At 36.4% G+C, this 14,430-nt stretch overlaps 2 protein-coding genes across 2 annotated transcripts; both read left to right on the forward strand.

Annotated features, from left to right (window-relative positions):
* The first annotated feature begins 615 nt into the window (after positions 1-615).
* Positions 616-9,872, forward strand: LOC127808771 (tetratricopeptide repeat domain-containing protein PYG7, chloroplastic). Its single transcript, XM_052347377.1, has 5 exons — positions 616-936; positions 2,140-2,194; positions 4,206-4,495; positions 6,789-6,935; positions 9,168-9,872. The coding sequence occupies exons 1-5, from the start codon at positions 742-744 to the stop codon at positions 9,447-9,449; spliced, it is 969 nt and encodes a 322-aa protein (XP_052203337.1). The 5' UTR covers positions 616-741; the 3' UTR covers positions 9,450-9,872.
* A 1,225-nt stretch (positions 9,873-11,097) lies between these two features.
* On the forward strand, positions 11,098-13,886 carry LOC127807962 (protein SENSITIVE TO PROTON RHIZOTOXICITY 1-like). The gene is made up of 2 exons (XM_052346219.1): positions 11,098-11,254; positions 12,134-13,886. Exon 2 carries the CDS (start codon positions 12,168-12,170, stop codon positions 13,740-13,742), a length of 1,575 nt encoding a protein of 524 aa, XP_052202179.1. The 5' UTR covers positions 11,098-11,254; positions 12,134-12,167; the 3' UTR covers positions 13,743-13,886.
* The last annotated feature ends 544 nt before the right edge of the window (positions 13,887-14,430 follow it).

The raw sequence follows: 14,430 nt of genomic DNA on the forward strand, positions 1-14,430 counted from the left end.
TATGCCTTTGAGAGTCTCATTAAAAGGATAGACATTATCTTTTAGGAATCCTAATAAAGAAATTTAATTTTGATAAGATATTGAAATATTTGGATAAACATCATTTATAAAAAATTCAAAACCAATGAGATTTAAGATTTTTTAATTCTCCTCTATAAATAAGCAGACATTTATTTTAGAAAAATTATGTCTCTAATACTGGTGTGAATTCTACTCTATAATTTTTAGCATTCTCAGTGTTTGATTTAATCATCAAAGTGTTTGTACAGGAACCTCTTACACCTTCTGACAGTTTTCTTCCATGCAGATTTGGGCGGAACGACAATGACATTCTCAATTAAATAAATTTATTATTATATTTTAAAAACACCTTTAAACATAAAAATTATACTCAAAATAAATAAATTTAAAACCTAACAATGAACATTATTAGGTTATTTAAATTTCTAACCCGATGATGGTGCTAGTATTAATGATCCATTGACTGTATTAATGGCAAGGGAGATTTTCATAATTTTTTAAAATGAAGGGGAAGTACCTTTAATTTGACCCAATCTTAGTGGAGGCGAGTGTAATTTACTCAAATTTTTGGAATCATTTATCCGGAAGGAGTAACGAACTTTGAAAAGGATGATCCAGAAGAATTCCCCAATCCAATTTCACAGTACTTGTAGGAACTGAAAATTTTTGACAGCTTCAATTCACTCCTAGCAAGTCCCAAATCAAACCCTAGAAACTGAAATGCTTATCCAATCCGCCATTTCACCCGCTCCGCAACACTTCCCACTTGCGTGGCACGGTTCCATTGCCATTCCATCCATTCGAACGCCCAAGCACCCTGCTTCCTGCTCGGTCCACGTCTATGGAGCCGACCTGAATAAGGATCGGCTAATACCAACAAGCCCCAAGTTCAGGCGCCACAAATCCTTGCTTCAGGTAACTTCTCTACGTGTAATTTGTTTCATTTGATTGCCTGCTCCATCGATGCTGTGCGCATTGAGCAAATATGTTTAATATTTCTTTTCTTTTTCTGAAGAAATTTTGAACATCAAGAAATGAGTCCTCTGTGTTGTTTTTTTAATCAAATATATTTAATCACCTTGTGTTTTTGGAAACGAAGGGATGGATGTTAGCGATTCAGCTGAGAATTTGTGAGAATAAGCAAATATAATGTGCTATCATGCCCAGGGACTACATAGGAAATTGGCCAGCTTCCACAAGGAAGAGGGTGGTGGTAGGGATAGAATTTGGGGGAGGGATAAACTGCTAAATTGCAGAAAAGAAAGAAAGGAGAAGAGCAGTAGAAGATCTGCAAAATTTAGAGAGAAGGCAAGTTGGATACTTTGTATTAATTCTCGGTCTTTATTCATTAAAGTGAGTCTATATTTATAGACTTAGTGCCATGAAAAGATAATCAACAAAGCATAAAAATAGGGAAACAACTACCACTATCTACCAGAAATCCTAAAATGCAGCAAACATTAAGCTTATTCTACTAACCCACAACAAATAATCTAAACATATTTGACCAAGTCTTGCTGCTGGTTTTCATCAACCCACGAAGCCTGCTTCATGTGTTGCATGGCATTTGCACGTATCAGGTGGGTGGCAGAAATTGTTCAACTGCCATCTCAAAGGTTACGATAATTATTTCATGATTGATACAACAGAGCAAGTAGTTTTCATTTTTATGCTTTAGTTTTTTCTCATCATGGGGTTTTTCTTCCAACTGTTAGAATCTATATATGTAAAACGGCTTATCAACTGTACTGCTGTTTGTGAAGAACTGTATGTTTAATAATTTGTTTAAATAGGAATATAATTACATTTGATTCTCTGGAGAGCCTTTACCTTTACTACAACAAGAATATGAGAACGGTTATTTTCAAGAATCTAGTCTTCACTATTTTATATCTTCTTATTGGTTTATTTTTGGAAGAAAATGCTTACTCCCTTCTTTCTTCTGCTTGAGACCATGTGAGCTACAAGGTCAATGGTTGAAGAAGAGACTCTTTCTTAAAGTTGTTTGTTACCTTGTTTGTTTCCCTATCCTCATTGTTTCCTGGGAAGAAATGGATTATAAGTGATTTTACCTGGAATCTTGTAGTTTAACATTACTTTTGTCATGGATGAATGCAGATACTTGGAAGGGAAACGAGAACTGGGTCAACCTTGATTTCAACAGATTTTGAGGGTATTTTCTCATTTTTTCTAATCTTTTATTCATGCCACTCTGGTAAAGTAATAGTTTTCCGTTATGTCCTTATCTTGGGTAAAAAAAGGAAGGCTAAACTCCTAATTGAATCCTGAATCTGGTCCATGCTTCAGCCAATTCAATAGCTGTTCCCAGAGTGACTCATACTATTGAGACAACATAGCTTTAAACAGTAACCTCTTCTAAATTGAAGTCTTCACTGCCTTGCCCTTATCAACTTACTAATTAAGCTGCTTCCAGTGAAGGTAGCTCAGTAAACTAATGAGACTTGAAGTCTTTGTATCCTATTTAAACTGTTTTCAACTCTACCTGGATTGCTGGAATAGTCAGCTGTTTTACTACTATTCCATGAGCACGATGAAACCCATGTATAACGAATGTGTGATTTATCAAATAAGTGACAACATGTTTCTGTATAGCCTAAAGTATTTGGCTAAAGGCTACTTGCTTTCTGATCCTGTATAAAAGCTAAAATTATACTCTCAGGAACTTGGCCAAGGAATACTTCTTATTGATTTCAAGGATAGGAAAGTTGTTGAGAGAACATTAGTCTAATAACCAGGTGTTTATATAGACTTCCAACACCTTTTAGTTACACTAATCCCTGATTTTGCTCACAAAAACATAAAACGAATATCTTTTTTGCAGATCCTTGCTAACTCCTAAGAATTCGGTCAACTAATTGACTTGACTAACAAATATCTTGTATGCATATCCTACCAAACTCCTAAGGATTCTGCCAACCAATCAACTTGATTAACAAATAAGTTATCTACATATCATATCAAACACACTTGAAAATGCTAAGTCAAGACAGCTATAATGTAAAACGGTACCATCTAGCCCATCTTTGAATTATATTCTGACATCCCCCCGCCCCCCAATTCAAAGAGAGCTTGTAATCTAAACCCCTTGAATGTAATCTCGGATAAAGCTTTTGTTAGAATGTCTGCTGGTTGGCTGTCAGTGTTGACATATTTCTGCTCCGCTGCTCCTTTGGCTACAAATTCTGAAATTGCTGACTTGTCACAAAAACAGCATCGTTGGTTCCTCTTGTTACTGCTTCGAGCTTTTCAGAATCCTCCCTAGCCAAACAACATGACAAGCTGTAGTTACTGCAACATTGTACTCTGCTTCTGTGCCTGATAATGCTGTATTTTTCTGCTTCTTTGATGACCAAGAAATGGCTCCTGAGCCAAGAGTAAGGACATAACTCGTTTCACTCATTCTATCTTCTACAAATGTAGCCCAATTACTATCAGTAAAAAAGCAACAAGTTGCATTGGTTTGTCTCTTGAATACCTGATGCCATAATCTGAAGTACCCTTAACATGCCATAGAATTCTAGCAAGCTTCCAAGAGTTCTGAAGTGCCCTTATCTGCATTTCCTAGCAAACTTCTAAGAATTCTATCAACTGATTGATTTGATTAACAAGTATCTTATCTGCATATCCTACGAAATTCTTGAGGATTCTGTGAACTAATTGACTTAACAAGTTTCTTATATGCATATCCTACAAACACACTTGCAAATACCAAGTTATGACAGCTGTTATCTAGCTTCTTTGAACTATATTCTAACACTTTCTAATTTCAAAATGTTTTGTAGAAGCTTTCTGCAAGTTTCAATCAGTTATAATTAGTAGTCACCCATCCCAGAAGAAAGCTTGTGCATTGGGACAGTTCATTATTTCATGAGTTTGTATGCTCAGTGAAATAGTTCCTTCTTTACTATTATTATTATTAGTAGTAGTAGTGTTAATATGACCATTTTGTTTCTGTATATTTCCTGGTAGTTAGCTAATAGAGGAAATTGCTTGTGCCAATTAACTAGGTATCAGGGAATGTCCATCATTATGGAGATGTCTAAAGCGTCTACAACTCTTACAATGGGCTTATTTTTTCATTCCCTCTTCTTTTGTCCCCTTCTCTAACTGGTACACACCTTCCCTCTTCAATATCTGATAGTCATGTTGCCATTATATTTCAGACTTCTCAAGGGACCTTTCGATTACCGAGGATGTCAAAAATGCAAAAAAATCATTAGTTTTACATTCTTTACCATGTGGAGCAATCTTGTGGTTGGCATCGGCCCAAGTGGTACAAGCTAGTGAAGATGTCAAAATGAATGTGGTTTATGAGATTGGAGAGTTATTTGAATTGGGAATCCAGCTATCCTACCTGCTTTTGTTATTGGGTTTGCTTGGAGTTGGAACCTTCTTTGTAATTCGGCAAGTCCTTGTTCGCAGAGAACTTGACCTTTCTGCAAAAGAGTTGCAAGTAAGAACCATCACATTTTGTTTGCTCTACTTGCTTTTGATTTCATCTCTGTGAGTTCACTGGCGATTGGCTGATTGGAAGGCTTGAAGTTTGTTTATTGAAGTTATGATATCTGAGAAACTGAGCAAATAACCTATCAAGATGTTTATTGTCACAATAGCTTACCTGCTGTTTGAAATTCCTATTTTTTGTTTTTAGACATATATGCCCAAATTGTATTTACACAGTTATACTTTTCCCTCATAGTGGGATTAAGGCATGATATGTTGTTGTTGTATTGTTTCTGAAACACTCCTCTAACTGAAATATTGAGGTTTATCTTCATCTTCTTCTTCTTCTTCTTTTTTTGGGGGGTTTTGTTTCTAAATCATTCTTTCCACTGAAATATCACGATTTATCTTCTTTTCATTTTTTCTTTTGTTCTAACTTCTAGCTTATCTTTTCTTAGCTAATGTGCTTGAACTTTGTGGTGTGAAACTTAAATGCTCCCCATGTATTCGTCAGGTTTTTTGTCAGTGTTTTTTTATGCTTGCATACTTTGCTACATTACTTGTTCTGTGTGTCTAGAATGTCTGACCCTTCTTAAAAATGATATATAAATATAAACATATGTATTATCTTTATGTTTTATGCATGTTAAATTATTTGTTCCCTTTATGGTCCCCTCTTTATTAATATGTTTCATCAAAGTACCATTTGCTCTATCTCCACATTAAACAGAAATAGAAATAGAGGTGAAGTGCCTACATCAATTCATGGAATAAACATCTAATGACAATTTTGTCTGATATCCTCTGATTTAAAATTGGAATATTTTGTGGAGGTTTTTTTAGCATGTTATAGAAGTCAATTTTTCTCCAATCATTTGGCGTCTATTGCTATTGTTGCCCTTCTTAAATGGGTTTTCAGTAAAAATCTGTTACTGCATGGTTCACTTGTACTTCTGTTGAATATATGGAAACAATTCTTTCCCAAGTAATCTTTTAATGAAAAAATTGGACTTTATCCAACAGGAAAGATGGGAGTGGGATTTAATCTGAAATCCAGTATTTTTTACTGTAAGAAGAACCAAAGTCTCTACTAGAAATGCTGTAGACCAAAGAGTTGTAGACCTCATTTCATATAGAAGTTTGAAACCTCCAAAGCAGGAGTACAGATTGAATCATCTCCCACCTGGAGAATAATGTTCTCAGACTTCCCGTATTCTTTCTTTAAAGATATTAGGGTCATCCTCAAGAATATGGAGTTGAAAGCTGTAGTGATTTTTTGGTCATACAACTTTATTAAGTTGAAGTTCCAACAAGGACATCCATGGGACATAAAATAAAAATTGAAATACAAATAGAAGGATCCATGTTCTGCTCCGGCATTCCACCCTAGGATTTTCTTTTGTTTTGGAAACCCACATATATTTTCAACACAAAATCTGTTACTTTGAACTATGATTCCTTTCTTCTTTTAGAGTTGCGACATACCCCTGAAATAAGCCTAAATAACAATTTGGAATAAACTTAATAGATTTGTAATTTTCATGGCCATTCTGCTAAAACTCTATATGGTAAAAGTTCCTTCTCTCCAGAAGATAATTTAGTTTTGCAATATGTCCAGATGTTTCCTCTATCCTCAATCTCTGCATCATGGAACTTTTCACCCTTCCTGTAGAAGATGCAACCTATTTGGATGCTAGCTTTCAGTGGTATCCTTATTTCACTGGTAAGTAACTGAACTTTCCTCAGTTGAAGCAGCTAGAAGCCCACAACAATAAGAACAATCTCAAGCCTTAATCCCACAGGTGGGGCTGGCTACATGAATTCTAGTCCTCCAGCCATCCATATCCATGGCCTACTCCCTGGTTGCTGATCTACTTAATTGTATATTTACGTTTGAGTTCATGATAGTTATCACTGATGATTTTCCAGTTCTTATGAAACTAGTTGCAGTACTGATGATGATGGTGATTATAATAAAATTGATGATGATATGAGTCTCTCAATGGATATTGTCCCTTTAATTGAATTGACATTGCTCGCATTAGATCTGAAGTTATCATTGTTAGACATTTCGGACCTAAAAGAAACCTTTCAATTCAGAAAGCAGTTTATTCTTTTTAGTTGGTAATGTCTGTTGCGTACATTGTGTGTTATAAGGGGGAGGGGTTTGAGTTTGGTCTTCCACATAGCTTCTTCAAATTTACTAAAACTCTCTCTCTCTCTCTCTCTCTCTCTCTCTCTCTCTCTCTCTCTCCGTGGCTAATAAATCTCCTCTCTCTCTCTCTGTGACTAATAAATCTCAGGAGCAAGTGAGAAGTGGTGATGCCAGTGCAACTGGACTTTTTGAACTTGGAGCTGTGATGTTAAGGAGAAAATTTTACCCCGCAGCTACAAAATACTTGCTTCAGGCAATCGAGAGATGGGATGGAGATGATCAAGATCTTGCTCAAGTATGCCTCTTTGACCTTAAATGTACTTATTAAACAAGTAGAAGGAAAAGGAAGATATATGATACGTCTTGGATATGTCTTGGTTGCAAGGATATACAAGTATTATTCTCTGATCCAATTATAGTTAGAATCTATATATTATGAAATGCCAGGTCTGTGAATTGACAATAAGGTTCCATTTCTGATTACCCATGATGGGTGGGATAAACACAAAGAAACTGAGTTTATTTATTTTTTATTTAATCAACATAATTTGGACAATTTCCATCCGTCTTCCCTCAGTAATAGACTGAATGCTAACCATAGACCTCAGATGCAGACTGTGCTTGAATCACCTAGGCTTTAGTTACAGGAAAATACTGTGTCCCCAATGATCAATCTTGACCATCTAGATAGAACAATCTTTATGTGTTGTTTCATTGAAGTTCAATTTTATGTACTTAAAAGTATCCTAAAATTGTATGTTGTATTTTGACATGGAAGTCCCTTTAATGAACACCAAAACACGGCTAAATGGTTCTAAAATATTAATCACTTAGGGTGAGGATCAGAAAAGTTCGTTTCAATGTGAAGCAATCACATGTGCACTTAAAAACATGTGGTTAGGTCTATATCAAATGTAATCCTCACATCGCCCTAGGTTAAAGGAACCAGCCCTGGCAATGGCTTTTTAAGTCCTCTACATTGTTCATAGTATTACTTCTGCTATCTGATCCTGCATTCTTTTTGTTCAGTTTTCATCCTTTCACTTGACCATTTTGGGACAAACAACAGTTTTTGCAAAATGATGTCACTGATGATCTTATTTATTATTTGCACTCAATTCATATGTAGCTTCGTACAATTATATATTTCATTGTCTATAACAAGCTAGAAGAAAGATGGATTAACAAGCCATTGCCTTCTAAATGTCTTACTACTATTTTTTCAGATTTAAAGGAAGGCTGATGGAGGCCCCATCACTTGATTTGTAGCGAATTTGTTGTATGTGGACAAACAAGATGATTGACATTAAAAAGTGGCATGCAAGAAAGCATGATAAAAAAGCTGTGAGAATGTCCTTGGGGAACCCTGGTGTCTCGGGCTAGATTTCCCCAATAAAGTTAGTCAAGTCCAAATCTCATTGAGTTATGTATTTGATAAGGAAAATGGGATTGATATGGGCTTCAAAGAAAAATTGGGTCTTTTCTGTATTACTTCTGGATGAATTGATTAGAGCCCAATGGATGCATTTGAGCTGAGTTTCTGTATAGCTGTTAGCCAATAGGTAATGGTAACTTTGAGTGTGAAATAGAGATAATCCTATCCAAGGGTTTAAGAGAAGTGGGTTTAAGAACATCGGTCATGTAAAATGAACACGAAGCATAAATAAGGAAATGGTATGATGTAGAGGCTGAGAGGATGCTCCTTTTTGAGTTCAACAAGATGCATGAAGTGATATTCATGATCGTGCAATTGGCATAAAATTTAGATGGAAGTTTTCTGAAACTATTTAAAGACCAATAAGCTTTATATAGTGGTGAGGGGTCAGGCAACATGCCCATAAAAAGAAAAGGATCAAGATGTAGATTTTGGGAATGGTGCTCAGTGGTAAGAAGAAAAGGATCAAATTTGAAATGAAGAGACTTTTAAATCATGGGAAATGGTTTCAGCAGGAGAGAGAGGGAGAGAAGAAAATCAACTAAGCCATGTGACCTGAAGGACAATGACTGTCCTAGTGACAAGAGACCATGTGAAATATGCCACTGCTAGATTGAGTGGAGTTAGGGAAATAGTGGTGGTTAGAAAAAACAACGGTAGCATGTCTTCTAATGAAACTAATGCTGTATAGGAAGCACGGAAACAAGCGATTCCCAGGAAGTCAGGAAAACAGTGCCTGAACTTGAGTTTGGTGGGGTTGGCAGTAGCATGTTTATTAAAAGTGGCGTGTTTTCTTTTGCTTGCCCCCTTAAATGAGGAAATGCAGCAGAACTGCAGAAGCCCCCTGTAGTGAAGAGATTTCCAGTTCTTTGGTGCTTCTACAATTAGTGTGTGCCAATTGCTTCTTGCATTAATTTCCATTCATCTCAATCCTATTATAAGTGCCAGTTCTTTGTGAGTGTAAGTGGTGTAGAAGAAACGTTTTGAGGAATAAAAATGAAAAAAAAGAAAAAAAAATTGACTTGTAGAGGTTATTATGAAAACCCTAAACCTCTTCTTTCTGATACACATTTTCCTCAAATAATTTGACAGGTACACAACGCCCTTGGTGTGAGCTACGTCCGTGATGGAAAACTTGAAAAGGGAATCACCCAGTTTGAGACAGCCGTGAAGCTCCAACCTGGCTACGTCACTGCATGGAACAACCTTGGAGACGCCTACGAGAAGAAGAAAGAACTGACGTCTGCTCTCAAGGCATTTGAAGAAGTTCTGCTCTTTGATCCCAACAATAAGGTTGCACGGCCTCGACGAGATGCATTGAAGGAAAAAGTGCAGATGTACAAAGGAGTTTCTGTCAAATCAAAGCAAAGATGATCTAAACAAACCACTTGCACATCTCGTAGACTGATCTCGAGTCTTGTCCTTTAATTCATCTGGGAAATCGCGCTTAAGTCGTTAGACTATGGGAGCAATTATGCTGTAAATTATGCTGTAATATGGGAGCAATATTAGTCATATTGTGATTCCCAACCAAAGGGAAGAAGATTGTTTTCTTTGTGACGGCCGACGAAGGAATAGGGGACTGTTTTTGATTGACTTGGCTCATAATAGAGGCTTTTGATCTGATTTGATTTGGTTTTCGGCATTTTGTGTAGAAAGTATAAAGTGTTCTGACGAAATTTGGTTCGGATGGAATGGCAGATTCTTCAGTCAACCACTTCCCGTCATGGCATGTGTCATTCTTTTGTTAAAATCCAAACAAATGCTATAATAATACGACATTGATGATAGTTTTTAGTGTATATTTTCTTTGAATTGATGGTGGGTGGGTTAAAATCAAACTCAAATCATTTTCTAAGCTCCTTCGCCATAAGCTGGCCAAGTTGACTTGACCAAGAGGCCAAAGCCCCTTTTTGGTCATTAACTGTTATCAAGTACAATTAATTAAATTTTTACCCCAAAAATTACTTTTTAAGAGTTTATTTGTCAAATAACTACTATGTCTTTTTTGGTCATTTTATAATTTTGAACAGATTATAATTTTTTTTATTCTATCAAATACTTAATTGTATAACTGAGTTTTAAAATAAATTTAATCCAAACAGGTTCCTAACTTCACAACATTGGAAACCTTTAAAGGACTATAGGTTAAAAGCTCCCTTACAAACAGTAATATTTACTTTATTTGAAATGTAAAAAGAATATAAATGGCCGACTTATATAGGAACCAGCTAGGCTCCAATTTAGTGGCGCCGTATTTGTATATTTTTTTTATTTAAATATTTAAATTTTTATTATTTCAATAATACCATTCAACTATTAATTTAGAGTTAATTATATTTTTAATTTTTTTATTATTTTAATTATACCTCTGAATTATGTAATTTTAAATTAATTACATATTTTGACAAATTTATTAAGAATAATAAATTCATAAATATAATTAATACAAGAAAAAATTTAAGATCCAATTGATTCGAAATTATAAATTTTGAATATATTTTTAAAATGACAAAAATTTGAATATTTAAATAAAAAAATTTAAATACAGAAATTAAAATATATATTTTTCCAATTTAGTGGAGACCGGGCAGATATATTGTCCACTCTTAATAACTAAGTAAGGATCAAATTGAATTTGTCAAATGCTTAATTAACTTGATATGCAAATATTATATATACTCGAAGCTACCTAATACACATCAACAAGTAATTATATATTTGAAAAAAAAAAAAAAAAAAAACCGTGAGGAAACCCGGTCAGGTTTGAATGCGTGTGTGCACACATCAGAGTCAGTGAGAGGGAGGGAGAATCATCCAAATGGTGGGTCCTACTTAGCCCCACGAGGTGAACTCTAACGAGAGTCGCCAGTTTGTGATTTCTGACAGGAAGTGAACTGACGGCTGTGATTTCTGGGTTTGGGGTGACTTCGGTGGGGCCCACTAGTGGAGGGTGGCGATGGTGTTTTGGGGTTTGAGTTTTGTAACGGTGGGGCAATGGAAAAGTGGGAAACTAATCCCCTTTTGGTTGCCTGAGGGAGGCTGATATACGTATACATATATATATATATTCATTGACTTACTTCAGCGAAGGTTCTCTCTTCATTTCTCTGTTGTCTCTGTTAATACAACTCAGAGCCCTGAAGAAAGCATCTGCCTGCTTTCAATCTTTGAATCTGGTGAGTCCCTTTTTCTCTCCTTTTCTCCCTCTTTCCTGCCTTGATCTTCTTATTTTTTTCTTTTAGGGTTACTGTTTTAAGTTTCAATTTCAATTTGCGTGGTTTCTCTTAGCTTCTTAGATTCTGATTGATTGTAATTGGGCCACTGGATATGGGATATGGCATCCGTCTGTTTTTCTTTCAGAGCTGAATTTGCTTCTGCTTTTAACAATCAATTTATGGGGGGTTTGGTGGAAGAAAAATATTTGGTATATTGTGGATTGGACAATATTGAGATGATTTTTGGGATCTCGTGCGTCTTCATTAAGATTGATGGAATGGAAGATGAAATTTTGATGATTTTTAGTTCTCCCAGCCCCAATCCAACAGCCTCCTCTCCTCCCCCTTTCTTTTGATGTTTGTATTCTGAGTGGATTGTGTTTCATTGGAAAATGGTTTTTGATGATTTCTTAGTTGAAGAAGGTGTAATTCTTTCGACTTAGAGGTTTGGTTTTAAATTCCTTAATTTTTTGATGTACTTCTCTTTTTGTTAGAAGAAGATCCCTACTTGGCAGCATTGCTTCTGGGACGTAAAGTTGAGTAGTGCAATCAATAGATAGATTGATATATGTTATTTATTGTTCTTAAAATTTGATTGATTCATTTAATTAGGGTCAAACTTATTTAAAGATCCTTTTGTAGTACATGTTTTAAGCTTTTCATATTGCCCCTCATGGAAGCAACCTTTTCCAGAAGTATGGGTAATGATGGTGTGTTCAAAATTGATCCTCCATGACCCACGCAAAGCAGGGAGCCTCATGCACTAGAGATGCCCTTTCGTTTTTCCTCTTGTTCATTTATACGTGTTTGTTTCTGAGTTGTCCCATTCATTTGTTGCAGCTTTTAGCCTGCGGTTAGTGATTTAGATATAAGGATGGAAATGGATCTTAAGAAGGGGCCGCTCGCAGATTCATGGAGGAAGTCTTCTTCTCTCGAAAATGATTTACCAAAGAAAGTTCCCCCTGATCACCAATCTTTCACCACTTTCGATCTCCAGCAGTATCAGCAGAAGTTGGAAGATCCTTCAGTTCAAGACTATGTTATGGGGATAGAACCCCAATTTTCGGAATTTGGCCAACCTTCTGGAGCCGCATCATCAGTTAGTGGCAATCCCAGTAATAAAACCAAGATCTCAGATTGGCAGGATGCTCAGATGAATGAATTGCTTGATGAAAGTAGAAATCAAGATTGGGATCCAAGTGCAATGCTGAATAACCTTTCATTCCTTGAACAAAAGATCCATCAACTCCAGGATTTGGTTCATTTGATTGTTGGCCGGAGAGGCCAAATCGTGATTAGGCCTGATGAGCTTGCAACTCAGCAACAACAACTTATAACTACTGATCTGACTTCAATTATTGCTCAGCTGATTTCCATTGCAGGTAGTCTTCTCCCCTCCATGAAGCAAACCCTCTCCACGAATACTTCCATCGCCCAATTTGGGCAGCTTGGTGGAATGATTTTTCCTTCATCGCCAAACTTAAATGGTGATGCTCTTCCACAAAATATTAACGGAAGCAAGGTTTCTGATCAGTCCAACCATGCCGATTTAACTGGAAGTTGCAAGACTGAACAGAATTATAATGAAGAACATGAGTCGAAAGATGAAGAAGACGTGGATGAAGGGGAAAACCTCCCCCCTGGTTCCTATGAAATATTGCAACTGGAGAAAGAAGAAATTCTTGCACCTCACACCCACTTCTGTACGATTTGTGGGAAGGGATTCAAGAGGGATGCTAATTTACGGATGCACATGAGAGGTCATGGGGATGAATATAAAACTCCGGCAGCACTTGCCAAACCCAACAAGGAGTCTAACTTGGAGCCAATGCTTATCAAGAGGTATTCCTGCCCATATACTGGTTGCAAGCGGAACAAAGATCACAAAAAGTTTCAGCCTTTGAAGACCATTTTGTGTGTGAAAAACCATTACAAGAGGACCCATTGCGACAAAAGCTATACTTGCAGTAGGTGCCACACCAAGAAATTCTCAGTCATTGCAGATCTCAAAACACATGAGAAGCATTGTGGCCGGGATAAATGGCTTTGTTCCTGTGGTACAACTTTCTCAAGAAAAGACAAGCTCTTTGGACATATTGCTCTATTCCAGGGCCATACTCCTGCCATTCCTCTCGATGAAACTGGTAAAGGATCAATGAATGGGCCTTCTGATAGAAGTGAAGGCAATGAAGCCACAAATAATGTTGGGATGACCGGGCTCAACTTTGGCTCGAATGTTCCTGGTGGAAGTGGAATTCAAAACAGTGTTGATGATCCTGCCAGTATTTTGTCACCATTGACCTTTGATACGAGTACTCTTAGCGGGTTTCATGAGTTCCCACGACCTCCATTTGAAGATTCAGAAACTTCATTTTCATTCCTTCTATCTGGATCATGTAACTATCCTCGAAAGACTACAGGTAACTCAGGTTCCAATAATCTTGATTAAATTTGGTCAAGTTGATGATTTCAGCTTGGTGGCAGGGGTCCATTGTTTCCTTTTGGCATAGGCATTTGTATGGTAGAGTGACTCCTGGTATCTGTATTTCTTATCCTCCAATAATAGTATGTATTGGTGCCATCCTATGCATAATGTTGCAGTGTCCTCATGAGTATAGTTTTGGTAGCACAAAGCCATGGAGAAAAAAAATAATTTGTAATGTGGTAGCGTTTCCTCATCTTAATTACGCTATGGAAGACTAGTTTAGAAGCATGCTCATTTGCAGAAAAATACAACTTTTGCAACTGATCAAAATGCAACTTGAAAGATTGAGCTATTGAAACCTAGTGGTGATAACGGATGATCTTGATTGGTTCAAAGAATGAGAACTTAATGCAACTTGAAAGATTTAGTTGTTGGAACCCAGTGATCAAGACATGGATGATTGACTGATTAAAGAACGAAAATATAATGAAAGAGCTGAATCCCAAGAAGGCCGAATGAAGCAGTATACAATGGTATCAAACATGACAAGATGAACAACATTTGCAATTCAGAAAGAATTGGAAGCATTGACTGTGGAACCATGGGGCGAGCCACACTCATATCAACTTGAATTTTTTCAATATATATATATATATATATATATATATAGAGAGAGAGAGAGAGAGAGAGTCTAGAACAGATTTTCTCTGCA

This window comes from Diospyros lotus, chromosome 8 (assembly GCF_014633365.1).
Source record: "Diospyros lotus cultivar Yz01 chromosome 8, ASM1463336v1, whole genome shotgun sequence".
In the NCBI taxonomy this organism is placed as follows: Eukaryota; Viridiplantae; Streptophyta; class Magnoliopsida; order Ericales; family Ebenaceae; genus Diospyros; species Diospyros lotus.